The following is a 27,093-nucleotide window of genomic DNA, read 5'->3' as shown; positions in this document are numbered from 1 at the left end:
TGGAGACCGTGTGGACCGTCGAAAACCCGTTGCAGTGTTGAGAACTGCAAGAGACAGTTAGAGCCTTGTGAAGAGTCTGATGGTCTGTGTGGTTCAGCAGCTTATGTAGGATATCTGGCATTAGTGACATTCATCGAGGTATTTACTTTCATGATCGAAAAGTACGTTTTTGTCCTCTTCATTGTCAAACTTGTGTTGACAGTAATTTAATGTGCAGTGGTGAGAAAAAATTTGTGAACCCTTTATAATTTTCTGTATTTCTGCTTAAATTTGACCTCAACTGTGATCAGATCTTCATCTAAGTCCTTATGATAGATAAAGAGAACCTCATTAAGCAAATAGCACGTAAAAAATATCTACTTTTTCACTTATATATTGAGAAAAATGATCCAACATTCAATTTCTTTTTTGGAAAAAGTATATGAACCTTTACATTCAATAACTGGTAGCACCCCCTTGAGCAGCAATAACTTCAACCAAACGTTTCCTGTAACTTTTTTTTTTTTTGTATACAAGATCGAGGCTCGCGAAAGAGCTAACAATCACACAAAAAGTCAAACCGACACACAAAATAAGGGGAGCGGTAGACAAGATGGGGAGAGAGGGGGAAGGACACAAACACAACATTTGAGAGCAAGGACATCGAGAGAACTGTGGAAGGCAGAGGGCTTGGGGGGAGGTGGGAGAGGTATAAAACATATGGACACTGCAAGGACTTGCAGGACAGAAGTTGGGGATTGAAAGAGGTGGATTTGGGGTGTTTTAACAGGGATATAAAAGATCAAGGTTTTGTATGGGGGAAGATAGATGGTGGTGAACAGCTGTTTTAAAGACCTGGAGGGAGGAGTGGGATTGAAGGGAGTGGGGGAGTTTGTTCCAGAGGCGGGAGAAAAGGGGAATGAAAGAGTGAAGGTGGGCAGAGAGTCTTGATTTTGGCAGTTTCACCAGAAGAGGGTTGCTGGCAGATCTTGTGCGTCCTGCAGGAATATTTGTGGGACAGAGCACAGACAGAGCAGGGGGAGCAAGGCCGGAGAGGAGTTGGACGAAGGCAGAAAGACCACCTACCTGCCTGCAGTGAGAGAGAGAAAGGCCCTCAGAATCTGCTTCATCGCGGGAGATTCTAACGATTCTGAATGCTTTTGTTTCAACCGCGTGAAGCCGAGCTTGGTGTGAGGCAGGAGCACCAGCCCAGACGGGAGAGCAGTATTCCATTGAGCTGCAGATGAAAGCTTTGTATGTGGTGAGGAGCTCAGAAGTGCCTAGAAAGGACTTCGCACGACGGAGGATGCCCAGTCGGCGACTCGCTTTGGAGGCCAGCTTGGAAATGTGGTTTTCCCAGGAAAGATCATGCAAGATAGTGAGACCCAAAAGCTTGAGTGACAGGACTTCAAGAGGATTGTTCAGAACGTAGATTGGAGGGTTGTCCAGACGGTCTTTTCAGAAAAACATAGTAAGAGTGTGAGATTTGTCATGATTGAAAGACATGTTCCACCTGTTTGACCAGTTTGTGATTTTATCCAGGTCTGCAGAGAGTGAAGAGGCTGTTGCCTGCCGATCTGAGCGTTGAGATATGGAGCGGCAGAGAGTGGAGTCATCAGCAAAGAGATAGAGACGATTTTCCAGAGTCGGAGAAATCATTAATGAAAACCAGAAAAAGCACAGGGCCCAGAACACTGCCTTGAGGAACTCCAGCCTGAACAGGAAAGGGAGGTGAGAGAATTCCATTCAGAGCCACACGTTGACTGCGATTGGTGAGGAAGTCCGCAAGCCATGCGTGGAGGTTTCCTTGGATACCATAACAGGGGAGTTGGGTGAGCAGGGCCGGGTGCCGGACCGTATCGAAGGCCCGTGCTATGTCAAGGAAGACAGCTCCGATTTCCTGTTTGGCATTGAGGACCTCCATCCATTGTTGAGACAGCAGAAGCAGCATGTCCAGAGTAGAGTGACCTGGTCTTGATCCACATTGATCATCCAAGACCAAGCCATTGGAGAAGAGGAAGGATTTGATGTCAGAAGCGATGATTGATTCCATGACCTTGCTGATAATTGGGAGCAGGCTGATTGCTCTGTAGTTGCAAGGATCTGTTTTACCATCTTTTTTGTGTAAAGTGGTAATGTTGGCTGATTTCCAAGCAGATGGCAGATGACCTTGAACAGGCAGAGGGTGAGATAGGGTGGCAGAGCAGGCTGTCGGACCCATGGGCTGATGCTGTCTGGTCCCGTTGCAGAATCAGAGTCTAGGTTTGACAGAAACTTCTCCACCTTTTCAGGAGAGGAGGACACGATTCCAGGAGCAGGCGGGTTCGACTGGTTAAGGCGAGTATAGAGAGAGATGGGTTCAGGACACAAGATTTAGAAGCAAACAGAGTTGAGGCATTCGGCTTTTCCACGTGCAGTGTGAGCTGTGTAGCCATTTGAGATAAGGGAGGGGATGGAAGGGGAACAAACACCAGAAACAGATTTGACCAGACGCCACCTGGATTTGGAGGAGGGAGACAGGTTTGACAGTTCAGTCGAGAGTGGAGACATATTGTTTCCTGGCTCTCCTGAGGGTGGACACACTTGTTCCGAGCTTTGTGAAAGGAAATGAAATTGCCTTCAGTTGGTTTAGCCTTCCATGAGGCGAAGGCAAGTTGTTTCATGGCAACTGCCTCACCACAAGCTTCAGTGTACCATGGATGGGAGGAAGGGTATGACAACAGACAAGATGGGATAAATCTGTGCATGAGAGAGCGGTTTACATTTGGAAGAATTCCCAGGAAGAGTTGGTGTCAGAGACAGTAGAGATGGGAGACCAGTCTAGATGATTGATGGCTGCTTGAAGACCGTGCCAGTCGGCCTGAGTGAAATGCCAGGCTCGTCGACGCTGAGGAGGCTCTCTGAGAATGGCCAGAGAGATGTCCACTTTTACAAGCAAATGATCAGATGAACCGATTGGAGCAGAAGAAGAGCAGCAGACATTTGGGGGGTGGGGGGGAAGGTTAGTCACAATCAAGTCTGGAAGAGAAGAAGCTCCGTTGAGGAGCTCCGAGTCAGAAAATTAACAGATTGTGTCAATCCCAGTGAGTCGCAAAAGTCCTTTGCCGAGGTGCCATGGCTGGTGGAAGAGGTACCCACACCCAGCCAACTGGCATGACAGTTGAAATCCCAACTCTCTCTTTCTCAAATGTGGTGATGAGTGGATATAAGTTGGTCCATGTTATCAGACAGGGAGATGTAAATGGAGTCATCACTGTTTGGAGGACGGTACAAGACACATGAACAAAAGGTGGGAGCGGAAGGGAAGCCATAGCCAGAGGTACTCCTGGGGGTGGGGTGGAGAGAGGGCAGTGCAGGGAGAGTGAGGAAGAGAGTTTTTGATAAAGATAGCAACCCCACCACCAGGACGAGGCACAAGGTCTATCATACCGAAGGAGGGAGTAACCAGGAAGAGATATTAAGGAATCAGAAACATCTTAAAGGAGGGACGTTTCTGTTAAGCAGATCAAGTCTGGTTTGTCAGAAGCAACCTGTATGGAGGGATCAATCAGGTTTGAGCGAAGACCCTGGATGTTTGAGGTCCATACCGTTAAGGAAGATGGAGGGGTAGCATCGGGTACAGGAGGGGAGGGGGATGGGTAGGGTAAGATGAGGGGTGAGAGGGGGGGGGTAGGGAGAGCTGTTGATCGTGTGTCAGAGATTGCAGAAGAGTTAGAAGAAAGGGAAGGATGAAGATGACAAAAAGGTTTTATGGTGATGGGATGAAGCACAGTGTGGTGTTGTTTTAGGGGGGTGGGGGAGGGGGAAGAGCAAAGTAGCAGGTTGGAGGAGGTGGAGGTATGAGATGGAAGGGAGAGGAAATGGGGAGGAGGCAGCTTTGAGGAGGAGGGGGAGAATTGGAGAGAGATGGTCGGGGGGGGGGGGGGGGGGGAGAATAGAAGGGGAGGGATGGGGGGGGGTTGTTTTGAAGGGGAGGGGTGAGGGGGGAGTTAACTTTTTACTATACCATGCAAGTGCTGAACTTAAACTTTCAAAAAACGTTTACCTTCAAATATATTTCACACTACAAAAGATCCTCTACGTTGAAGTTTCACATAAGCAAGTATTTTACCTTTACTTATTCACATTGGCACAGGAAGCTTCTTGTGCATTCTATTTTCCATCCCTTACTTTGCTATTCCATATTTACCTCTGCTACTGAAAGTGGTCAGAGATTATGTTTTCACCCATCTGTCTGTGAGCAGGATACCTAAAAAGGTTGTGGATAGATTTGGATGAAACTTAGTTGCCAGGTTTTGTGTGTGACACAGAAGAATTGATTTGATTTTGGTGAAGATCTGGATCCAGATAGGATTTTCTTTTCCTCATCATTGAGAGATAGGGATATAGCACATTTCAACAAGTTTTGTTTTTGTACACCGAGTCAAGGCTCGTGGAAGAGCTCATACAATGAATGGATCAGGACATAACAGACAAAAACAGGACGCAAAACTCACATGCATAGAGAAGGAAACTCCATGGGAAAAAAAATTTGAAAATTAGAAGGGATTTCGGTGGAGTTAACGAGGGTAGAAAATATCATGGTTTCGGATTGACGACCTATATGATATGGTGGTGCACAGTCGTTTTGAAGGGCTGGATGGAAAATGAGATTGAAGAGGATGTGGGAGTTGATTCTAGAGGTGGGAAAAAAAAGAGGAACAAATGAGTGGAGGTGAGCAGGTTGTGGACAGATTATGACACGAGTTTGGTCAGATTATGACATGATCCAGATTCGGCCCATCAGTGGATACAAGCAAATTGTTCAGCCTGGCGAAGGTATGTGCTCTACCGTGTGCCGTGCTTGGTGATCTTGTAAAGAAAAGAAAAAAAATCTGACAGCAAAAATTAATTCTTTCTTTCATACATCTGTTTTGTTCCAAATGGAGCTCATCTGTGAATGTTATTTGTAGTAACATAATTAGACAGAATATGATGATGCTGTGGTATAAAGTTGCTCCTTTCCTATTAAGCTCATCTTAGAATCTGGGGTTGAAGCCAATTTTCTAACATCTCATCAATCAGGTAGAAATAATTTGTAGCATGATGCATACCTTTCTCCAGCAGAGTACCAATCCCATTTTACATCCTCCCCCTCCTTGCACCCATCCCTTCAACCCACATAATACCCTGTTCTGTTCCCCTTACCAACCTCACGAAAAGATTAGGAGCAATACCCCTTAAAATGGCCTTGAAACGATCATTCATTCATTCATTCAATACCCCCTGGACGCTCACCTGGTAGAATAAAGCAGTATACTACACCAACTAAAGATTTTTTGATTTTTTTTAAGTATCACAGTATTTTAAACTAATTTCAATGGTTGAAAGAAGACAGGGCAGCATGTAGAATCATACCAATGTAATCATAAGACTTTAAACAAACAAAAATATTTGGAGGTTAACCCACCCACCCACCTCCTATAGACCCCATTTTGTCCCCGATTTTTCTAATGCAGTGAACAAACATTGGTACATCACAGGTGAAGAAGGTTGTGATCAAGTTGCATCAAAATTGTGTGTGTAATTCGGAGAAGAGAGCAAATACCTATTTTTTAGGGGTCAAACCCCCCTCCCCCCGCCCCCCACCTGCACGCCCCCTTAAACCCTGATATTTTTTTTATGCCGTAAACAAACTTTGGTACATCATGGGTGATGAAAGTTGTGGTCTTCATCGGAATTGCATATGTGGTTCGAGAAGAAAAAAGCAAATACCTATTTTGGGGGGCAACCCCCCTCAACTTCCCCCCTAGGGCCCGATTTTTAAATACCATGACCAGACTTTGGTACATCACAGGTGATGAACATTGTGGTCAGGTTTCATCAGAATTGTGTGTGTAGTTTCTGAGAAGAAAACAAATACCTACTATGGGGGTGAAAATCCCCCTCATAGATTCCCTTAGGGCCCGATTTTTTTTTTTTTTTTTTTTTTTTAACGACGTGAACAAACTTTGGTAGATCATGGGTTATGAAGGTTGTGGTCAAGTTTCATCAGAATTGCATATGTAGTTTCAGAGAAGAAAGCAAATACCGATTTGGGGTAGAGGGAGGAGGGGGATTAGGGCCTAACCTGGACCCACTTTGATCCCTGGTAGACCCCGACCTTTTTTATGCCATGAGCAAACGAGTTGCAACATACTAAATATAATTTTAGCCAAGTTTGGTCACAATCCCATCAGCGGTTTCAGAGAAGAAGTTGCAAGTGTTTACGGACTGACGGACAGACATGCCATCCCATAAGCTCCCCAGAACTACGTTTCAGGTGAGCTAACAACAAAAAGTGACAAAAAAGCAGCTTTTAAAAAATCTACACCATATACATTTTTATTATGGCAGACAAAAACATCAACATTTTTCACCATTACAAGTAAGAGTGTGTGTGTGTGTGTGTGTGTGTGTGTGTGTGTGTGTGTGTGTGTGTGTGTGTGTGTGTGTGTGTGTGTGTGTGTGTGTGTGTGTGTGTGTGTCTGTCTGTCTGTCTGTCAGCATGAGGATAGTATGCCAATTCTCGTGATGTCACTCTCCATTAACCAATGCAATCACTTTACTGGCAGAACTCGTGTCTGGTAAATATTCCTGCTACCAGTTAAATATACACTACTAAGCTGAAAATGGTGGTGTTGGCTGGCAAGAACCATGTTATCACTGTATGTTAGAAAGAACGTCAAACCAATGTTGAAAGTCCCAGGGAGTGGTTAGTATAACTTGCTAGTAGATATGAATTACAAGTCCTCGTCATTAGCTTTTCATTTTTGTGGTTTTCATCATTGGCAGGTGGATTTCATCTTGTGCAATTTGATGTTTGGCCAATTATTGCAAATGAATGGACTAGTCTACATGCCCACTAGTTAACTTAAATGCCAGATGTTGGCAGTTTGGGAAAGCCATTTCTGTGATGTGCATTGTCATCTCACCATCTGCCATGTCTTGTGGTATGGGCTAAATAAATTCTTTGCAATTGATTCAGAGGTTTTGCATTTAGCTAAACCACTTTTTCCCTGGAGAAGCTTTGAAATGTCTGGGCTTTGGAAATGCCTTCTTTCACCAAAATAGGATTAGCAATTTGAACACTGACCACAAACCTGGTATAGCTTAATATATTTGCTGCAATGTAAAGTGCTCTGCAATAGCTTCCCCGTACAAATAGTGCTGTATACGTAAAATGCATGTTATTATAATCATATCGCATTGTTATTATTAGTATTCATTTGACATTCCTATGGCTTTTTATGATGCCGATGCTGCAGGCACATATGAGCAGAGGGAATGGATGGAAAAGCAAAAGATTATCTCAGCAGTTTGCATCGCAAATCTACTAAATAACCAGGCGGTTATATTTTGTGCCTGGTGGATAAAAGTCAGGCCTTGCCCTGGCCCGCAGTGGCTCCGGCCTTTCCTCATAATCATATTCGTCATAATCGTCTTCAGTCTCGCCTGGTGCTGGGGCCAGGCCATGATGCCAAGAGCATAATGTGGGCAGGTGAGGCTGGGGTAAACAGGCAAAGTTGCGAGCCTGGTATCCATCCTTATGCTCGTTCCGAACAAGATCAGTCCAAAGGCACTCGTCGTCAGCAAAGACAGAACATGGCAAGGAGAAGCATGTCATGATCTGGGGGTGGAAGTACAAGAGAAAAGTTTTAGCAAAAAAGACCGAGGCTGCAATATAAATCTGTATTATGGATGGCACCAGAGGCAATGGTGGTAGTGATATGGGCAGAAGAAGCTGGGGAAGTTATGAAAGATACAAGGGTGGGGCGCATGAGAGCCGATGATTCATGCAAATGGCAGACCAGGTTTGGATTACCCTGCAGCTGCAGCCAAGCTGATAGTATTTCAGTAGATTTTGCTGCTGAGGTGCAATCAGTTCCGCCCAGGGCCGGACCAAGTCACAAAGCCCGATATGAACTTTGTCTCCGTTCAGCCGCCCTAGAAAACAATATGCGCAGTGTTGCTTTTTATCTTTTAATCTGATCCAAAATGCTTTGGCAATGTGTTTCCATTACAACAGCTTCCCTAGATGATGAGCAGAACTAGTTAACCTACCCTTTCTTGTCATATTATTGGTTTCTATATTTGTACCTGTGAGCAGGTATTCTGTGTCTTCCATCAGCTCAACACCACACATAAAATCCGAGGGTGGTGAATAAACATGCTTGAGAATGGGAACCTTGTCTGCACCTTTGATAATCTGTCGGTGGTAGGAGAAGGAACCTCAAAGAAAACGTAGTAACATGGGTAAATGTACACATCATTGTGGATTTGATACGTTTTTCTGTACCATAAAGGTGACACAAAGCCACATAATGTTCAGCATTGTCATGGTTACAGGAATCTGAAAAGTTTGATTGAAATCCTCTGATCTTCAAGACGCAATGAGTGAGAGAGGAGGAAAAGAGAAAGAGGTAATTGGAGCCAGTGGGCAAAAGGAATGGGAGAGGGTAGACAAGGGGCTGGCAAGCTTTGGGGTGTGTTAACAGAGTATTCAGCCACATTCAGTCTGCATTTCCTGTTTGTGGCTTCTGCTCCCAACCACACTGATTAGCAGCTTCTATCCCTTTTTGTACACTTAATCGAGGCTCGGATAAGAGCTAACACATAGAACAAATAATAAAGGGAGCGGGAGAGAGAGGGAAGCACAACAACTATGGACCAGGGACATCGGGAGATCTGTGGAAGGGATAGGGCTGGGGCAGGGTACACGGCAAAAACAAGATGGACACTACACCGGATATCAGGGAAGAAAATGGAATTTGAAGGAGGTGGGTTTAGGGTGGATTAACCGGAGTAGAAAAGATCATGGTTTTGGATGGAGGAAGATATGAGATGGTGGTGAACAGCTGTTTTAAACACCTGGAGGGAAGAGTGGGATTGAAGAGAGAGTGGGAGTTTGTTCCAGAGGCGGGAGAAAAAGAAAAATGAAAGTGAAAGTGAGCAGAGAGTCTTGATTTTGGCAGTTTCACCAGAAGAGTTACTGGCAGATCTTGTGCGTCCTGCAGGAATATTTGGGGGACAGAGCACAGACAGAGCAAGGGGAGCAAGGCTGGATAGGAGTTGCTAGAAGATAGAAAGACCGCCAACCTGCCTGCGGTGAGAGAGTGAAAGGCCCTCAGAATCGGCTTCATCACGTGACATACCAATGATTGTAAAAGCCTTGGTTTCTACAGTGTGAAGTCGAGTTAGGTGAGAGGCAGGAGCACCAGCGCAGAGGGGAGAGCAGAACTCCATCAAGCTGCGAATGAAAGCTTTGTAGGTGGTGAGCAGCTCAGTAGTACCAAGGAAGGACTTCGCACGATGGAGGATGCGCAGTCGGTGACTGGCTTTGTAAGCCAGCTTGGGAATGTGGCTTTCCCAGGAATGATCATGACAGACAGTGAGACCCAAAAGCTTGAGTGACAGAACTTCTTTAAGAGGGTTGTTGAGAAACTGGATGGGAGGGTTTTCCAGACAGTCTTTTTGAGGAGACAAAGTGAGAGTGTGAGATTTGTCCGGATTGAAAGGCATGTTCCACTTGTTTAACCAGTTTGTGATTTTGTCCAAGTCTGCAGAGAGTGAGGAGGCTGCTGCCTGTTTATCTGAGAGATGAGAGATGGAGTGGCAGAGGGTGGAGTCATTAGCAAAAAGATAGAGGATTTTCCAGAGAGTCAGAGAGATCATTGATGAAGATTACAAAAGCACAGGGCCCAGAACACTGCTTGATAAACTCTAGCCTGGACAGGAAGAGGAGATTAGAGAATTAAAAAAAAAAAATTTTGATATATTTTTTGATATAAAAGATCGAGGCTCGTGAAAGAGCTAACATTAATCACAAAAAGACAAAGCGACACAAAGCACAAAATAAGGGGAGCGGTAGACAAGATGGGGAGAGAGGGGGAAGGACACAAACACAACATTTGAGAGCAGGGACATCGAGAGAACTGTGGGAGGGAGAGGGCTTGGGGGGAGGTGGGAAAGGTATAAAACATATGGACACTGCAAGGACTTCAAAGGAAAAAGTTGGAATTTCAAAAAAGTGGATCTGGGGTGAATTAGCGGGGGTAGAAAAGATCAAGGTTTTGGATGGGGGAAGACAAGAGATGGTGGTGAACAGCTGTTTTAAAGACCTGGAGGGAGGAGTGAGATTGAAGGGAGTGGGGGAGTTTGTTCCAGAGGTGGGAGAAAAGGGGAGTGAAAGAGTGAAGGTGAGCAGAGAGCCTAGATTTTGGCAGTTCAACCGTAAGAGGGTTGCTGGCAGATCTTGTGCGACCTGAAGGAATATTTGGGGGACAGAGCACAGCGTGAGCTGGGGGTGCAAGGCCGGAGAGGAGTCGGTAGAAGACAGAAAGACCACCAACCTGCCTGAGGTGAGTGAGTGAAAGGCCCTCGGGGTTAGCTTCATCGCAGGAGATTCCAATGATTCTAAAAGCTTTGGTTTCAACAGCGTGAAGCCGAGCTAGGTGTGAGGCAGGAGCACAGGCCCAGAGGGGGGGAACAGTATTCCATTGAGCTGCGGATGAAAGCCTGCCTTGTATGTGGTGAGGAACTCATGTGTGCCAAGGAAGGACTTCGCACGACAGAGGATGTCCAGTCGGCGACTGGCTTTGGAGGCCAGCTTGGAAATGTGGTTTTCCCAAGAAAGATCATGGCAGATAGTGAGACCCAAAAGCTTGAGCAACAGAAATTCTTGGAGAGGGTTGTTGAGAAAGTAGATGGGAGGGTTTTCCAGTCGGTCTTTTCGGAGAGGCATCGAAAGAGTGTGAGATTTGTCAGGATTGAAAGACATGTTCCACTTGTTTGACCAGTTTGTGATTTTGTCCAGGTCTGCAGAGAGTAAGGAGGCTGCAGACTGCCGATCTGAGGGATGAGGAATGGAGTGGCAGAGAGTGGAGTCATCAGCAAAGAGATAGAGAGGATTTTCCAGAGAGTCGGAGAGATCATTGATGAAGACCACAAAAAGCACAGGGCCCAGAACACTACCTTGGAGAACTCCAGCCACAACAGGCAGGGGAGATGAGAGAAATCCATTCAGGGCCACACGTTGACTTCGACCAGAGAGGAAGTCCGCAAGCCATGCGTGGAGATTTCCATGGATACCATAGGAGGAGAGTTTGGTGAGCAGAGCTGGGTGCCAGACCGTATCGAAGGCACGTGATATGTCAAAGGAGACAGCTCTGATTTCCTGTTTGGCATTGAGGACCTCCATCCATTGTTGAGACAGCAGAAGCAACATGTCCAGAGTAGAATGACCTGGTCTGAATCCAAATTGATGATCGGAGATCAAGCCATTGGAGAAGAGGAAGGATTTGATGTCAGAAGCGATGATTGATTCCATGACCTTGCTGATAATAATTGGGAGCAGGCTGATTGGTCTGTCGTTGCAAGGATCTGTTTTTGCACCTTTTTTGTGTAAAGCGGTAATGTTTGCCGATTTCCAAGATGCTGGCAATGACCTTGAGCAAAAGAGAGCGTGAAAATAACAGAGGGAGGGTGAGATAGAGCGGCAGAGCAGGATTTTAGGACCCGTGGGCTGATGCCGTTCCAATTGCAGAATCAGAGTCGAGGTTTGACAAAAACTTCTCCACCTTGTCAGGAGAGAAGGACACAGAGTCCAGGAGCAGTTGGGTTCGACTGGGTAAGGTGGGAACAGAGAGATGGGTTTGGGACACAATATTTTGAGGCAAACACAGAGTTGAGGCATTCGGCTGTCACGTGCGGTGTCAACTGTGTAGCCATTTGAGGTAAGAGAGGGGATGGAGGGGGAACAAACACCAGAAATGGATTTGACCAGACGCCACCACGATTTGGAGGAAGGAGACAGGTTGGAGAGTTCATTCTTGAGTGTGGAGAGATAGTGCTTCCTGGCACTCCTGAGGGTAGACACACACTTGTTCCGAGCTTGGTGGAAGGAACTGAGATTGCCTTCAGTTGGATTTGCCTTCCAAGAGGCAAAGGCAAGTTGTTTCAGGGCAACTGCCTCACCACAAGATTCAGTGTACCATGGATGGGAGGAAGGGTAAGACAACTGAAGACGAGATGGGATAAATCTGTGCATGAGAGAGAGCAGTTTGCTTTGGAAGAATTCCCAGGAAGAATTGATGATAGAGGCAGTAGAGATGGGAGACCAGTCCAGATGATTGATGGCTGCTTGCAGACCGTGCAAAGGTGCTTGCAGAAATTTCGAGCCACATGTTTACTATGACAGGAGAGTAAGTCTGGGTGCCAATCGTGGAGATTTCATGAACTTGCACACAGTGCTTTCAAACATTTCACCACTGAAAAAAAAACAAAAAAAAAAACATATGACCGATGTGTGATACAAACAACACTCAAGCATTACCTATGTCAGGACATAAAACCCTTAGTGTTTTTGGGAAATCGTTTCAGCATGAATATATATATATATATATATATATATATATATATATATATATATATATATATATATATATATATAAATATTTATATATATTGTTACGGACACGGCTAAAGATGTTGCTTGACCGAGCGGAATGGCCGCCGTGTTCGTACAGTTCCCCCGATTCTTCCCCAACTCACCCGATTCACCCCAAACTTTGGCCGTATCGCACCGCAGCTGCCCAATCTGGAAAACTCTAAAACGACCGAATGCAAAGAGGAAAAGGAATAAGATGAGAAGACGGACAGAAGAGTAATGGGATTTATTATTTACACATATAATCAAGAAGGAGCAGTCACGATTATGTACAGGGACACGAGACGCAGGTGACACAGTGAATTCCTTATACAAGCTTAATTACCTACCCAGGACAGAACAAACAAAGACGACTCACACGGGGAATTGCAGAGTGGATTGGCTGGAAGGAGGTGTGTGGCTGGAGGGGGAGGACGGCACGGAGCTGGCTGGAGCTTGATCCCGCACGGGACGTCGGGCTGGACCTCGACGGCCGCTGATGCCACCGATCCTGTCGTGTGCGCGGGATCACGGGTCGGATCACGGGTCGGATCACGGTCAGAGCCGACGCGCTCGTGGGGGGTCTGGCGTGACGGGTTCTCTTCTCTCTCTTTTGTTTGTCCAACCACTCTTTCTCCAACGCAACCACTCAACGCAATCACTGACCACCCCTGACGACCAACTCAGCTCTTGTCATGGACCTCTCTACGCGCTCTTGCTCTGACGACCCAGCTCTTTCCTTTGTACTCGTCTCTCCTCTGTAAAAGCTCATCTGCCTTGGACCTCCTATCGTCTCAACGGCTTGGGCTCCCTTTCGTCTGCCGGCAAAAGCTCCTCTGCCTTGGACACGCCCTGCCTGCTGGTTATATAGGCCCCACCCCTCAACCTTCGCGAACCTCCTCGATGTTTCTCTCCACACCCTCTCCAAGTCCAACCCCTTGTTCGTGGTTGGTTGAGTGGGGCTGACTCACTCCTCCCCTCTATGACGAGGTGGGGACCCGCCTTTCTTCCCCAACCCTGCCTCGTGGTCAATGGCGGATGAAGGGAAAACCGCCCAACATGCAGTTGGCAATGCGAATTGCAATTGACGAAAAGGGGGGAATGGAAGTGTTGGGAGTGGGAATGAAGGGAATCTATCTCTTTCACTGGTGCAATGGAGTATTTCAATTAATGGGAGACACAGCCTTACCCTAAAACACAGAATAAGATATAACTATTGAACAGGGGTATTCTATGATTGGCTGTGGTGTGGATGCTTTATGGACTAATTATGGGATGCCCCTTTGACCTTTACACAGCTCCGGAGGCAGGAGGCGCAGAATAACAATAATAATAATAATAAAGCACACAATCAAAAAAATATATACAGTCCTCATATCCGCAACACTGCACCCTCCTCCTCTTAGGCACGTCCCGGGCCTACAACTTTTATTTAGTGTGACACGTAGGTGTAGTTCCCTCTACTTTTAACCTGACCCTGAGTGCGACAGTTTTAAAACATAAATAAATGTGTCCCGCTGCTCCATTGCACCCTGCCTAACAGACTTACGCCCACAGTTAACCGAATTGCGGAATTGTCTTCAAACTATACACTGACGGTGGGGAGCATTATTTACAATGACGCTATTTTTATTTACAAAACTAACCCAGGACCTGTGATTGTTCTTTCTGGGGGGGAGACAGTCTGCTCTGCATCAATGCACCATTAAAGCACCCAAAAACGCACCAATACACACCCAAGCACCAATCGGTGCAGTCATCACTGTTCAAGAATAAAAAAAATTAATCAACAACCCCTAACCCTGCAGGTGATCTCTTGCTCTTCGGCTCCCTCTGCTGGTTATTATTATTGTCTTCCAGTTGTTGTCTTTTCTTTCATTTTCTTACTGGCGGCCTATTTGCAATAAAGCTTGCCCAAACGTGTCCATTTTATTTATTTTATTTATGGCCCACAGGGCCGACTACATGTGGTTCACCTGTGGGGCATCGGTGCCCTGTGGCCAAGGTCCGCCAGCAAGATTTCGGGCCCTCATGGCTGGTTCCAGCAGAGGGGCCATGCCCCAACCCATGGGGTCCATAAGTGGTGCTCGGCCACAGACATGTGGTCCATAATGTGGTGCATCGATGCAGACAGCTGGTTCTGAGAGTTCCGGGCGCACAATGGCCGACTCACGCACGCTCCCCTCGGCGCCCCATGGCGCACAGGTCATGTGGGAGACAAAAGGGGGACAAGAGAAATGAGTGAGGGGTAAGGTCACAAGGGTACACGTCAATAAGGCAATGCAAGGCGAAATGCGTACGGAGAGCGAAGTGAGAAAGCTCGTCCCTACCGTACGTCACCCCCCTGTCACCTACACTACCCTTGCCCTTACCCCATATGTACAAAATCTACACATTTACAAATTCGTCGCTAATGTCTCGTCTCCCCATATTTCTCCAATACCAAATTCGTCACCACAATCCCTCTAACCAAAATTTGCCATTACCCAATTCATCATCAATCCTCATAAGGAGGAAGAGATGGAACAACAAAGCACAATGTCACACCCACGTCATGATGCGTCTCACAATCCAAACATTTGCACAGTAAAAAATAATCAAAACATGGCATGGTGTGGAGTTCCTGTCACCTCAGGTGAGTGGATGCAGATGGTGCGAGGAGACTCCAATCCTAACTATCCTCTAAATGACCTTAACACACTTTACACTACCCGGGGTCTCTCCCTGCCAATCCATTGGCCAACTTACACTATGGGTTCTAAAAACCAATTCCCATTGACCAAACTGTGGTGCTTCTCAATTTGGGGTCTCACTCCCCCGATTCATCTCCCGGTGCCCTTGCACCATTTCTGGGCTGTGACGTGTAGCTCTCCCAGCAGGTCTACCCACCTGCACACCTCCACCACTGCAGTTGCCTCCCGAGCTTACCTGCTCCTCACCCTAACCTATCTAACTGGGGAAGCCCCCTCCTGGCTCTGTCACCCCTTGGTGCCCTCTGGCACTGGGCTACCCGGGTCCGTCCTCCGGATCCTCGGGCCCCATCCACAACAACTACTACCGGCTCCCAGAGCCCACCTGCGGCCTCACCTGGCCGACATCCTCACAGTGGTGGAGTGCCCAACCCAACTACACACACTAACAGGATACACGCCCAGCCATTTCCACAACACTAATGCACCCATCCAAATACCATTCTTTCACCTCGCACCACAGATGCCAATATCCAACCACAATTTACCTATACCCTCTACCTAACACTTACACTACCCGCCCCGGGTATTCGTGATGGGGGTCCACTCTTCCCCCATTCACACCTTCGCACCATCCACTCCACTCCACAATTTCCACCACTCACTCCACGACCATCCATTCCAATCTTCCAGATATTCCACACTACCATTTATTCCACATAGCCACATACACCTGTTGTTGCACACCTGTGCAATCACCTGGTGCCACCTGCACCCTCCTCCTCTTCCTGGACCATTGGGTCAGCACAATACACAATCACCTTCACTCACTCATACACTGCTCCACACTCCTGTTCAGTTGCACACCTGTGCAATCACACCTGTTCAATCCTCAAACACACGGCATCATCTCATCTAACTACTCCCCTCTGAAACTTGCGCTTCCCAGTCGTCCCTTTAAACTATTGCGCTCCCACGTCATTATCATCCACTCTACTCTACCTGCGTCCCCACTACAGGTGTCATTGTCACTAACTAACCTTAACGTTACCTAATGTCATCTTCGCTAGATCCCTACACACGATATCCTAACCCACCCGGGCTAGTTTTCACTGCCATCAACCCCATAATCTATAGCGCATTTGCCCCATGGTTTGTGAGGGATGACAGAGTTGCCATCCCACCACATCGGGCATCTCCCACTACCAATTTTGCCCATCAAATTTCAACAAATCAAAAATTTGCCAATCACTACCCATCATCTGCCAATCATTACTGCCAATCCTTTGCCAATCATCAAATTTTGCCTTTTTCTAATTTTGGGTCCAAAACACTAACCTCATCACTCGTCTACTTATTAGATCCTCTCGGTGCGCCAATTCCCTTCTAAAGCTCGGCTTCGTACAGCCGAGCAATGAATGCGGGTTGTTTTGTGCCAGCGGCTGGATACGTCCCGCACTCGGGGCAGGGACGGGGGCTTACCCGGGCCGAGATCCCACGCACCACCTCGGCGTGGAGCCATCCAATGTCCCGATCTCGACCTGCCGGCACGTCTCAACAAAAAGTGGTCGCCATGACGACCCTTCCTATCGAGCTGCCCGCTCCGCCTAGTTGAGCACGGACGCGGCCGTTCCAAGCGAGGCCCAGCGTGGATCGCGTACGGCGGTCCTTTCGAACCCGCCGTGGCTCGGATCCCCGCTGGTTCTCGTGGCACGCGAAGCCCGGCATGCACCAAGGGCCCGATTCGGCTAAAAGTCGCTCTAACCGCTAACCCGGTTACCGTCGATGCCTCACCTGCATGCTTACACGCATACGCTACCCCTTTCTTGCCCATACATCCAGCTGTTCCCATGCTCCTCGTCGTACCTTCTCTAACACACCCAGGTACACTCATTCCACTCACAGACTTGGTCACACACCTGACCACCGAACACTTTGGCACGCATTCGTTGTTCGCACACCTCACCAACACACCTCTTCGCGCCCCTTCCTCGGTCACCTCCTCTGTGACAATCACAGGTGTGCTTTCACTCGCACACCCAACCACGTGCCTCACGACCAACTCAAGTGTGCATTCCCACACACGCTCTACCATTCCAGGTGTGCATCCTTCCATTCCAGGTGTACATCCTCGCTCACCTGTCATAACCAACTCACGCTCCGTGTCACTCTCACTACTCTCACCTCCACTCTTGACAGCGCACTCTTTCCTCATGCACCCGTCCGTTACACACCTTTCTCGCGCACACTCTCCCGTTACACCCTCTGTAACACTCACCACAGGTGTACACTCTCTCGTTACTTCCTCTGTAACACTCACCACAGGTGTACACTCTCTTGTTACTTCCTCTGTAACACTCACCACAGGTGTACACTCTCTCGTTACTTCCTCCGTAACACTCACCACACCGCGCTTCCATGTACCCCCTCGCACACGCGCTACGACCGACTCACTCTCGACAGCACACTCACTGGTCGGCGCGCACTTTTTCCTCACACACCCCATGGTCGGACATTCTCGCACACCTCTTTTTTCGCACACCTGACCTGTCACACACTTCACCAACGGCCTCTCACGAACACCCGGGTCTAAATCAACCCCCAAGCCGACTGAAGCTTTCCTCACATCATGTACATTTCCGATTATATCGCCACTCACCTTGGCACCTCGTCTCCGCACCTCTTTTGCCACCTGCAAACTCTTTATTTGGTTAGTGAGCAGCACATCACGATTCGAGCACAGACCTTGTACCAATTCCATTACTTACTCCTTTATCTCCCTCTTAGTTTCTGTCCGTCCCTTCTTAATTTCACTCACCTCTTCTTCCACTTCCTCTAATTTTTGCTTCACCTCTTTTATTTCCCGGTGCGTCTCCTCAAGTTCGTCCTCTAAGGCTACCGTGACCGTTTCTATGTGCGTCCTTACCTGCCGGTCGTTCGTTTCCATTACTTCTGTCACCTCATCCAACCTCATTGTCAGTCCCTCACGTACCATCTGACATTGCCTCTGTGTCGCTATTAAGTCATTTTTAATTTCTTTTTGTGTCGCCTTTAACCCTCCTAGTACCGCAGTGTTCTTTTGAACCTGCTCCATTAACTCCGTCTGTCCCTCTGTCAGCTGTTCCACCTCCTCCGTCAGATCTTCTATTCCCCCTTGTAACTTTGCCGTCCCATTTCTCACCTCTTTCTCCATACGCTTCTCACCTCGCTTTACCTCCTCGCGTAGCCCCGAAACCTCCTCACTTACACCTCGTCGTATCCCCTCTTTCATCTCCTCCATCTCTTTTGTAGATGCCACCCTCATCTGTCCCAATTCATCCCTCTGAGCATCCAGTTTACTTTCTAACCCGATTTGCACCTCCTCTATCTGGTTCCCCATTCGTTTGATTTCCCTGGCAGATTGTTCCCCTATTTCCCGCAATTTGTCCTCCATCCTATTTTCTAACCCCATTAACCCATTTTTCACCTCTTTTATCCCGTTGTCTAACCCCTCAAAATTATTGTCTAACTTCCCAAATTTCTAGTCTAACTCCTCAAAATTATTGTCTAACTTCCTAAATTTCTTGTCTAACCCCTCACCGGTACCCCTCGCTTCGTCCCTCATTACCCCCAATTGCTCACTCTGAGCATCCATCCGGTTCCCCATTCCTAAAATTTGGTTTCTCATCCCCCTGTTCTCTTCCCTCTCCTCATCCGCCTTGACCATGAAGGCCTGCATCTGCTGCATGAATAGGCCCCAGTTCATTGGTGCTGCGGCCGCTGCTACAGTCACGGGCGCGGCAAAATTTGGTGCCACTACACCCACGTGCGCGAGGACGCCATTTTGTGCGTCTGATACTCCCTCAACCGCCTCCTCATTGCTCCCCTCCATTTGATCCTGGGTTACTCCTAACCCCTCCTCCAGCTCACCCACCGGCATCCGATCACCTTGACCAGCCATGGCGCGATTTCCAAAATTCGGGTTTTTGTAAAACAAAAGCAAATTTCGGCTACTTTGTAATTTTGAGCGCGTTAAACGCTTCAGGTCCGAATCCGACACTTCTGACACCAATTGTTACGGACACGGCTAAAGATGTTGCTTGACCGAGCGGAATGGCCGCCGTGTTCGTACAGTTCCCCCGATTCTTCCCCAACTCACCCGATTCACCCCAAACTTTGGCCGTATCGCACCGCAGCTGCCCAATCTGGAAAACTCTAAAACGACCGAATGCAAAGAGGAAAAGGAATAAGACGAGAAGACGGACAGAAGAGTAATGGGATTTATTATTTACACATATAATCAAGAAGGAGCAGTCACGATTATGTACAGGGACACGAGACGCAGGTGACACAGTGAATTCCTTATACAAGCTTAATTACCTACCCAGGACAGAACAAACAAAGACGACTCACACGGGGAATTGCAGAGTGGATTGGCTGGAAGGAGGTGTGTGGCTGGAGGGGGAGGACGGCACGGAGCTGGCTGGAGCTTGATCCCGCACGGGACGTCGGGCTGGACCTCGACGGCCGCTGATGCCACCGATCCTGTCGTGTGCGCGGGATCACGGGTCGGATCACGGGTCGGATCACGGTCAGAGCCGACGCGCTCGTGGGGGGTCTGGCGTGACGGGTTCTCTTCTCTCTCTTTTGTTTGTCCAACCACTCTTTCTCCAACGCAACCACTCAACGCAATCACTGACCACCCCTGACGACCAACTCAGCTCTTGTCATGGACCTCTCTACGCGCTCTTGCTCTGACGACCCAGCTCTTTCCTTTGTACTCGTCTCTCCTCTGTAAAAGCTCATCTGCCTTGGACCTCCTCTCGTCTCAACGGCTTGGGCTCCCTTTCGTCTGCCGGCAAAAGCCCCTCTGCCTTGGACACGCCCTGCCTGCGGGTTATATAGGCCCCACCCCTCAACCTTCGCGAACCTCCTCGATGTTTCTCTCCACACCCTCTCCAAGTCCAACCCCTTGTTCATGGTTGGTTGAGTGGGGCTGACTCACTCCTCCCCTCTATGACGAGGTGGGGACCCGCCTTTCTTCCCCAACCCTGCCTCGTGGTCAATGGCGGATGAAGGGAAAACTGCCCAACATGCAGTTGGCAATGCGAATTGCAATTGATGAAAAGGGGGGAATGGAAGTGTTGGGAGTGGGAATGAAGGGAATCCATCTCTTTCACTGGTGCAATGGAGTATTTCAATTAATGGGAGACACAGCCTTACCCTAAAACACAGAATAAGATATAACTATTGAACAGGGGTATTCTATGATTGGCTGTGGTGTGGATGCTTTATGGACTAATTATGGGATGCCCCTTTGACCTTTACACAGCTCCGGAGGCAGGAGGCGCAGAATAACAATAATAATAATAATAAAGAACACAATCAAAAAAATATATACAGTCCTCATATCCGCAACAATATATATATATATATATATATATATATATATATATATCGACTATTTTGTAAACCTGTAAGTTGCATAAGTTCAATTTGCATGTCAGTTGCACTATAAACTATACAGGCACCCACAATCCAATAATGGCCATATTTTCGGATCACCATATGACCTTGACCTTCAACATTTATTGATGGTGTAAATGAAGAAAATGTGTCCTCATCTAAAGTCTATCCATAACACATCATGGAAATTGGAGGAAAATGAGTCAAGTTATGATCAAAAGTGGTCTTTACAATTTTGCATTGGCAATATTGAGCGATGATAAAAAAATGTGTTTTCTTTTCAGACTGCCATTTGACTTTGACCTTTCACAACGAGGGGTATGATACGAACTAAGAGTAAATGCAACTTGCTCTCGGCTATCTATAGAGGGCAATTTCATTCCGATCGAACAAACCTTCGTGGAGTTAGTGAAAAATGTCAAATTAGGTCATGACCTTAAAATGGGGTCAAGGTCAAAGTTAGGTCCACTCCACATACTTTTTCATCCCAATATTGATGCAACATTTCATTCTAAAAGTCCCAGCTGGCTGAGTGACAGTTAAGGAAGAAAAACAAAACCTAAATGGTGCTTTAGTACTCAGAGGGGTCTAAGAAACTCTGTGGTACCATTAAAATTGGGGGCACCAATTAATAGAAACAATCTCTACAACAGGTAAGCGCCTTCCCCTATCCTATAGAGAGAGGCTTAATGCCAGTAAACATAACCCCACTCCATAATCCAACCGCATTCCCCAACCATCTGACATCACCTTTTTCTTTAATTATGGCTAAGGTAAAACAACTTATGTGTACAAATATATTGAGTTGAATGAGGAGTGCTTTTTGAAGGATGTCATGGTCAATAAGGATTTTGAGAAATTTGGTTAGTGGCAATGATGAGCATAAAACTGCTGTGGTATTATTATCAATTGTGCTATTGTGCATTTTAACAAGTAAAATCCATGTTAGCCTCGATTGCAAATGGCCTCGATTTACAAACCAGAGCTATTTCATGTTGTGGACTATTTTTAAGTACATAAAGGAAAACAGGAGCAAGAGCTGACATCTTCATACCTTGACATCTTCAAGGTCATAGCGAGCAATCTTTAGTGGCGTTGCATAAAGTTGTGTTTTGGGGTTGTCTTCCAAGTTTCTTGACAGAACTCGTGCTCTGAACGCTGCATGACACAACAGAACGCAATGTTCAGCCAACCACCCATCCACTACTTAGCAAAGAAATAATAGCCACCCAGGCCATAGCTGTCTAGCCAGCATTGATGACTGACCCAGGAAACCATTCTGAGCTTCCCAGGCCTGTTGTTTCTTCCAAACAAGGACTCTTTGTTTTGCATCTCTGGCAAGCAGAATCAGCCAGGCTATAAATTCCCAATGCCCTTCCAAATTTGAGATCCTTGTTGTGCACTTATTCAGCTTTTGATACATCTGTTAATTGCTTTATAGCTATTGCAGAATGCAATTGGCAAAGACAGCAATAACAAAGTTATTAGCAAGAATTGTCAAGAGCAAGCGGCATCATTATTCACATTAGTGCAGTGATGACTCACTAGAGGAATAGGTGGTTAAAGTTTTGTTTTTAGCTCACCTGGAACGAAGTTCCGGGCAGCTTATGCAATGGCACCGTTGTCAGTCTGTCTGACCGTAAACACTTGCAACTTCTCCGAAAACGCTGAAAGGATTGTGACCAAACTTGGCACAAATTATATTTGTTGTGTTGACTAAAGTTTGTTCATGGCATTTAAAAAACAAAAAAATTGGGGGTCTAAGGGGTTTTACCGGGGTCAAAGTGGATCCAGGTTTGACCCCTCAAAATAGGAATTTGCTTTTTTTCTCAGAAACTACACAAACCATTTCGATGAAACTTGACCACAACCTTCATCACCCATGGTGTACCGAAGTTTGTTCACGGCACTAAGAAAATCGAAGTCTAAGGGGGTCTATGGGTGGTCAAAGTGGGTCCAGGTTTGACCCCCCAAAATAGATATTTGCTTTCTTCTCAGAAACTACACATGCAATTCTGATGAAACTTGACCACAACCTTCATCACCTGTGATGTACCAAAGTTTATTCACGGCATTAAAAACATGTGCCCCTTTGGGGGTCTACAGGCGGGGTTGCCCCCCCAAAATAGGTATTTTCTTCTTTGTTTGTTTAAAGTCTTGCGATTATGTTACTATTATTCCACATGCTGCTCTGTCTTCTAGCAACCATTGAAATTGGTTTAAAATACCTTTAGTCATGTCGTATACTGTTTATTCTACCAGGTGAGCACCAGGGGTATTGCCGCTATGTTTTTATGATGAACTCGGTCTTAAGAATGGCAGATCATTGAAGCACCACAAACGGCAAAAACATTTCCACATGGTGATAGCATCATAAGTTTACATGTACAAATTGCAATGACAGCTTTCCAACAACTCGTGCCGAGGTTTGAGTTACTCACTTCCTGAGTATGCCTTGCCTTGCTCATGGAGTGGGAGAAGGGGGTCATGAGTCTATCTACCCTTGTTTCAAAAAAAAATGGTCCTGCATGTGTTGCATTGAATAGTTGTTTTGGTGGAGAAACAACACTGTTTATGCTTCAAGTTAGTTCTTGCTCACTGCACATACCATGTGCTCACTTTAAAAAGGTCAATCATGTCAATCACATCAATCATTGAGGTATGCTAACCAATATAGGAACCAAGGAAAAGCTGAAGTTTTGAGTGTTACCCGTTCGTCAGAGCAAAAGAGAGCGTTAACCCTTCATTCCCCCGATGGGGTAACGCCCAAAACATCACCTTCTTGCCTCCCACGCCATCTAGCATAACTCGATCAATGTCCTGTTTATTTCATCCAGGGGTATGTCGATGCGAAATGAGCCTTCACCAGCAAGACTAGTTCTACATTCTAAACGTTACATTAAAAATAATTGCACGAGTCCTGTCTGTGCTGAGGATTTCACTTAATCCGAAAACGACTGGGCTTTTTCAGGGGCTCAAATGACTAAGGGGGGGAGGGGGGCGTGATTCGATGTTGGTGAAGATCCGGATACGAGAACTTTTCAGCGATTCTTCACCATCAAGAGAGAGGGCCAGAAACTAAAGACCGATCCGATAAGGACGATCGTGCCCCCTTTGCCGATAGGCGGCGCTCTTGCATCCGCCATTACTGGGAGGCGTCCCGATCCAAACTTAACTCCAGCTGGCTGAGCCAGCACAACTATCATCGCGATCGTACATGAAAAGTGTCTGTGATAATCGTTCTCAAGTGTTTCTCTATACGTGTGGAGCGGTCGTGGACACCTGGCACCTGAAGGCACACGATACAAACCCCGTTTTCGGCGGTATCGCCGGGCGCCGAAGGCACACGGCCATGCCGCCCTGAAGGCACCTGGCACCCGGGGGTACCCGGTTTTCACTTCCACCTGCACCAAACCTATTTTGTTAGCAACCGCGTACCCTATGCTACGCCATGCCGAGCCCCCTTCTGCCTTAGCCCCGAGTTTCTCGACCACTACGATAACGACTCCTCTGACCGACCCGACTAGGTGCCCGTCCCTTCATCGACTCCTCCATACGGCCAGGTCTTGGCGGCCGTACCACAGCCGCCCCGCATGGATTCTTCCCTCAGAGTCCACCTCCGCCCGGGCCGGCTACCTCTGGCAACTACGGCTAGGTCACGAGTGGCCGCTGCCGAGCCCTAAGTTCCTTGATCACTAGGGTCGTGACTCGTCTGGCAGACCCGACTAGGCCTCCGTCCCTTCGCGCGGGCCGCCTCACCGGTTCCTTATCGCTTCATTGACTCTTCCATGCGGCCAGGTCACGGCGGGTGTATCACTGCTGCCCTGCATGGATTCTTCCCTTAGAGTCCACCTCCGCGCGGGCCACCACACCGGCTCCTCACCGGTCGTATAGCTCGGTGGACCGGTCGTATCATCCACGATTCCATCTTCTCCAATGAATCTAACAAACAAATATATTTTGTATCGATATTCTTTCGGCAAAGTGAACTGAGACCGGTAACTGCATGTAATCTGAACGCTGGAGAGCAAGCCGAATGAAGCGGACGCCTCCCAACTATGGCGGCGTCTATAGAGGGCACCCGTCCATTGAACCCTCCGTCGGATCGGTCTATATACAGCATGATATTTCAAAAGGTCATGGACGAGTTATGACAGCACTTGGTGGATGAGTTGGGTAGGCAACTATAACAAGCCGATTAGCTTTTGGTTCTTGTGAGGATCCAGATCTGGCCTATCAGTGGGATACAAAACATAAACTGTTCAGTCTAGCAGAGGTATGTGCTCTACCAAGTGCCGTTCTCGTGGGCCATGATTCAATCAGGAACTAGAATGGCACTCGGTAGAGCACCTACCTCCGCCGGGCTGAACAGTTTCCATTTTGTATCTCCCTGATAGGCTGTATCTGGATTGTCACCAAAATCTAATTTGTCCTCGTCACACAACCAACCTGTCCACATAGTTTTGTCCGAATCCATCCTCAACTTTGAGACATCCTGCTCACAGGCAAACCGACAGATAGGGGATGAATGCATTTGAACTCCGTCCACCTTCGTTGGCAGAGGTGAAAATTGATCATCAGGTGGTCGTGGTGGTGGTTCATATGCAGCCTCATTTTCTGGGGGCGCCATTGTGCCGCTGATGCAGTGCCCCTGTTTCCAGTAAGGTGGTGCTCATTTTTCCGACCTCAGAAGGATGACAAGTTGAGTCAAAACCATCTGGTGTTCATTCAACGGTACGACAGGGGCTCGAACTCAGGAGCTTAGGATTTCAAGCCAGCCACCTTAACCGTCAAGCCAACACCAGACTTATCATGTGATCCATGAAGACAAAGCGCAAATCTAGAAGGGTCAGTTTTATTTATGCCGTCATATCACACATCTGGAATGTACCACGACTTGCAAAAAAAAAAAGTGCACGTTGTGTTGTTCACCGAGGAATGCTCTGCAGTCTGCGCACGCCATTAATAATATCGATATACAGTATTCATTTCACCCAAAACTACATCCATGATGAGCATCCCAACAGAATTTCCTTATTTCAAATGGAGCATTTACCGTGCCTCATGTTATGAAACAGATTCCATGGCTGTCACGTACATTATCCAACAGTCGACGTCATTTCGTAACCACGATCCGAAATAAAAACAACAAAGTACCAAATGAGGAGTTCCTCACGTACCTAAGTCCGAGGTGCAGAAAGCCTGCTGGGGGTGCGCCGGGGCGCATGAACAGGCGTCGGCCGGAGAATCCAGTAAGCATATGGCCAGCAAAAAAGGGACGGTCCACAGTAACGTGTCCATGCCGATCAAATACCGTCCCTGTGTTCAGCTGCCCAAACGCACTAGCCGAGACCGCCGAGCAACGCACCGAGCGACAATATGAGACCGTGGGGCTGTAGGGTGGCGGGCCTACTGTGTTCGGTAGATAAGGAATCAAACGGAAACAGTAGTGCTCAGAGAAGGGAGGATTAAATGGAGAGGAATAACTGAGCGAGAACGCTGACTCTTCTTCTTCGCATTGCTATCTTTGCACGTGCGCTTTTTGCCACGCCCATCCAGCCCTCTTCATCCCTATTTGCTTCGTGCTTTTCCTTTATTACCCTCGAACCTTCCATCCCGCACCCACTTCTTCCCTCTCCTGGAAGTCTATAGTATTAACCCTGTCCCAAGGAAAAGTTCTGCACGTGTTTCATATTCAACCCTCGTGATGTATCTGTATGTTGGCCATCCTGAATTTTCCGAGTGTGAAAAAATATTACCGGTACCCCAAAGTTTGTAATCTTGCTGCTCCCCAATAATTAAAATGCCATTAATGGTGTTTATTTTCAATAGATGATAAGTTTAGAATTTATTGAAACTGAAAATTATTTAGCTGAATCTACACTGATTAGTGCCAAATTTGTGTGTGTGTGTGCGTGTGTGTGTGTGTGTGTGTGTGTGTGTGTGTGTGTGTGTGTGTGTGTGTGTGTGTGTGTATCCGCCGTTTGGAGAGGTCCTGGGCTGAAAGGATCGAAACCTCGAGGAAGAACGGTGCCCAGCTGATGATCCATGCAGTCGGGAAACTAGTCAATTGCTTACAGGCTAAGAACTTGCTTTAGGTGGAGAAACTATGTTTGAGGTTTACAATTTAAATAAAGTTGAATATGGGATGTTGTAAAATGAACATCATTTACAACAATCCTTTAAATTATTTAAGTTTCGGAATAACCGATACTGTACAATTAATTGTGTGTGTGTGTGTGTGTGTGTGTGTGTGTGTGTGTGTGTGTGTGTGTGTGTGTGTGTGTGTGTGTGTGTGTGTGTGTGTGTGTGTGTGTGTGTGTGTGTGTGTGTGTGTGTGTGTGTGTGTGTGTGTGTGTGTGTGTGAATGAAAGAGAGGGATAGAATTGTGAGGAACAGAAATGAAAAAACGAGATGTGTGTGAGACCTGGGGGAAATGTGTGTGTGTGTGTGTGTGTGTGTGTGTGTGTGTGTGTGTGTGTGTGTGTGTGTGTGTGTGTGTGTGTGTGTGTGTGTGTGTGTGTGTGTGTGTGT

The 27,093-nt window shown here is 47.1% G+C and overlaps 1 protein-coding gene across 1 annotated transcript; it reads right to left on the bottom strand.

Moving 5' to 3' along the window:
• Positions 1–6,314: 6,314 nt before the first annotated feature.
• On the bottom strand, positions 6,315–26,096 carry LOC137424898 (metalloproteinase inhibitor 2). The gene is made up of 5 exons (XM_068112783.2): positions 25,740–26,096; positions 21,614–21,717; positions 8,098–8,206; positions 7,823–7,944; positions 6,315–7,627 (listed from the first exon to the last, which is right to left on the bottom strand). Exons 1-5 carry the CDS (start codon positions 25,858–25,860, stop codon positions 7,334–7,336), a joined length of 750 nt encoding a protein of 249 aa, XP_067968884.1. The 5' UTR covers positions 25,861–26,096; the 3' UTR covers positions 6,315–7,333.
• Positions 26,097–27,093: the final 997 nt, after the last annotated feature.

This window comes from Myxine glutinosa, chromosome 4 (assembly GCF_964187855.1).
Source record: "Myxine glutinosa chromosome 4, kmMyxGlut1.1, whole genome shotgun sequence".
Lineage (NCBI taxonomy): Eukaryota > Metazoa > Chordata > Myxini > Myxiniformes > Myxinidae > Myxine > Myxine glutinosa.
The sequence above is the reverse complement of the archived record's forward strand: the minus strand, read 5'-3'. Positions and strand labels throughout refer to the sequence as shown.

What these genes read in the sequence shown, in the direction of transcription:
- LOC137424898 (XM_068112783.2), bottom strand. Translation starts at nt 25,860, where the DNA reads ATGGACACGTTACTGTGGACCGTCCCTTTTTTGCTGGCCATATGCTTA. An exon ending in TTTCTGCACCTCGGACTTAG is followed by an intron (nt 21,718 to 25,739) that starts GTACGTGAGGAA and finishes TGTGTCATGCAG; the next exon opens with CGTTCAGAGCACGAGTTCTG. An exon ending in ATGACCTTGAAGATGTCAAG is followed by an intron (nt 8,207 to 21,613) that starts GTATGAAGATGT and finishes TACCACCGACAG; the next exon opens with ATTATCAAAGGTGCAGACAA.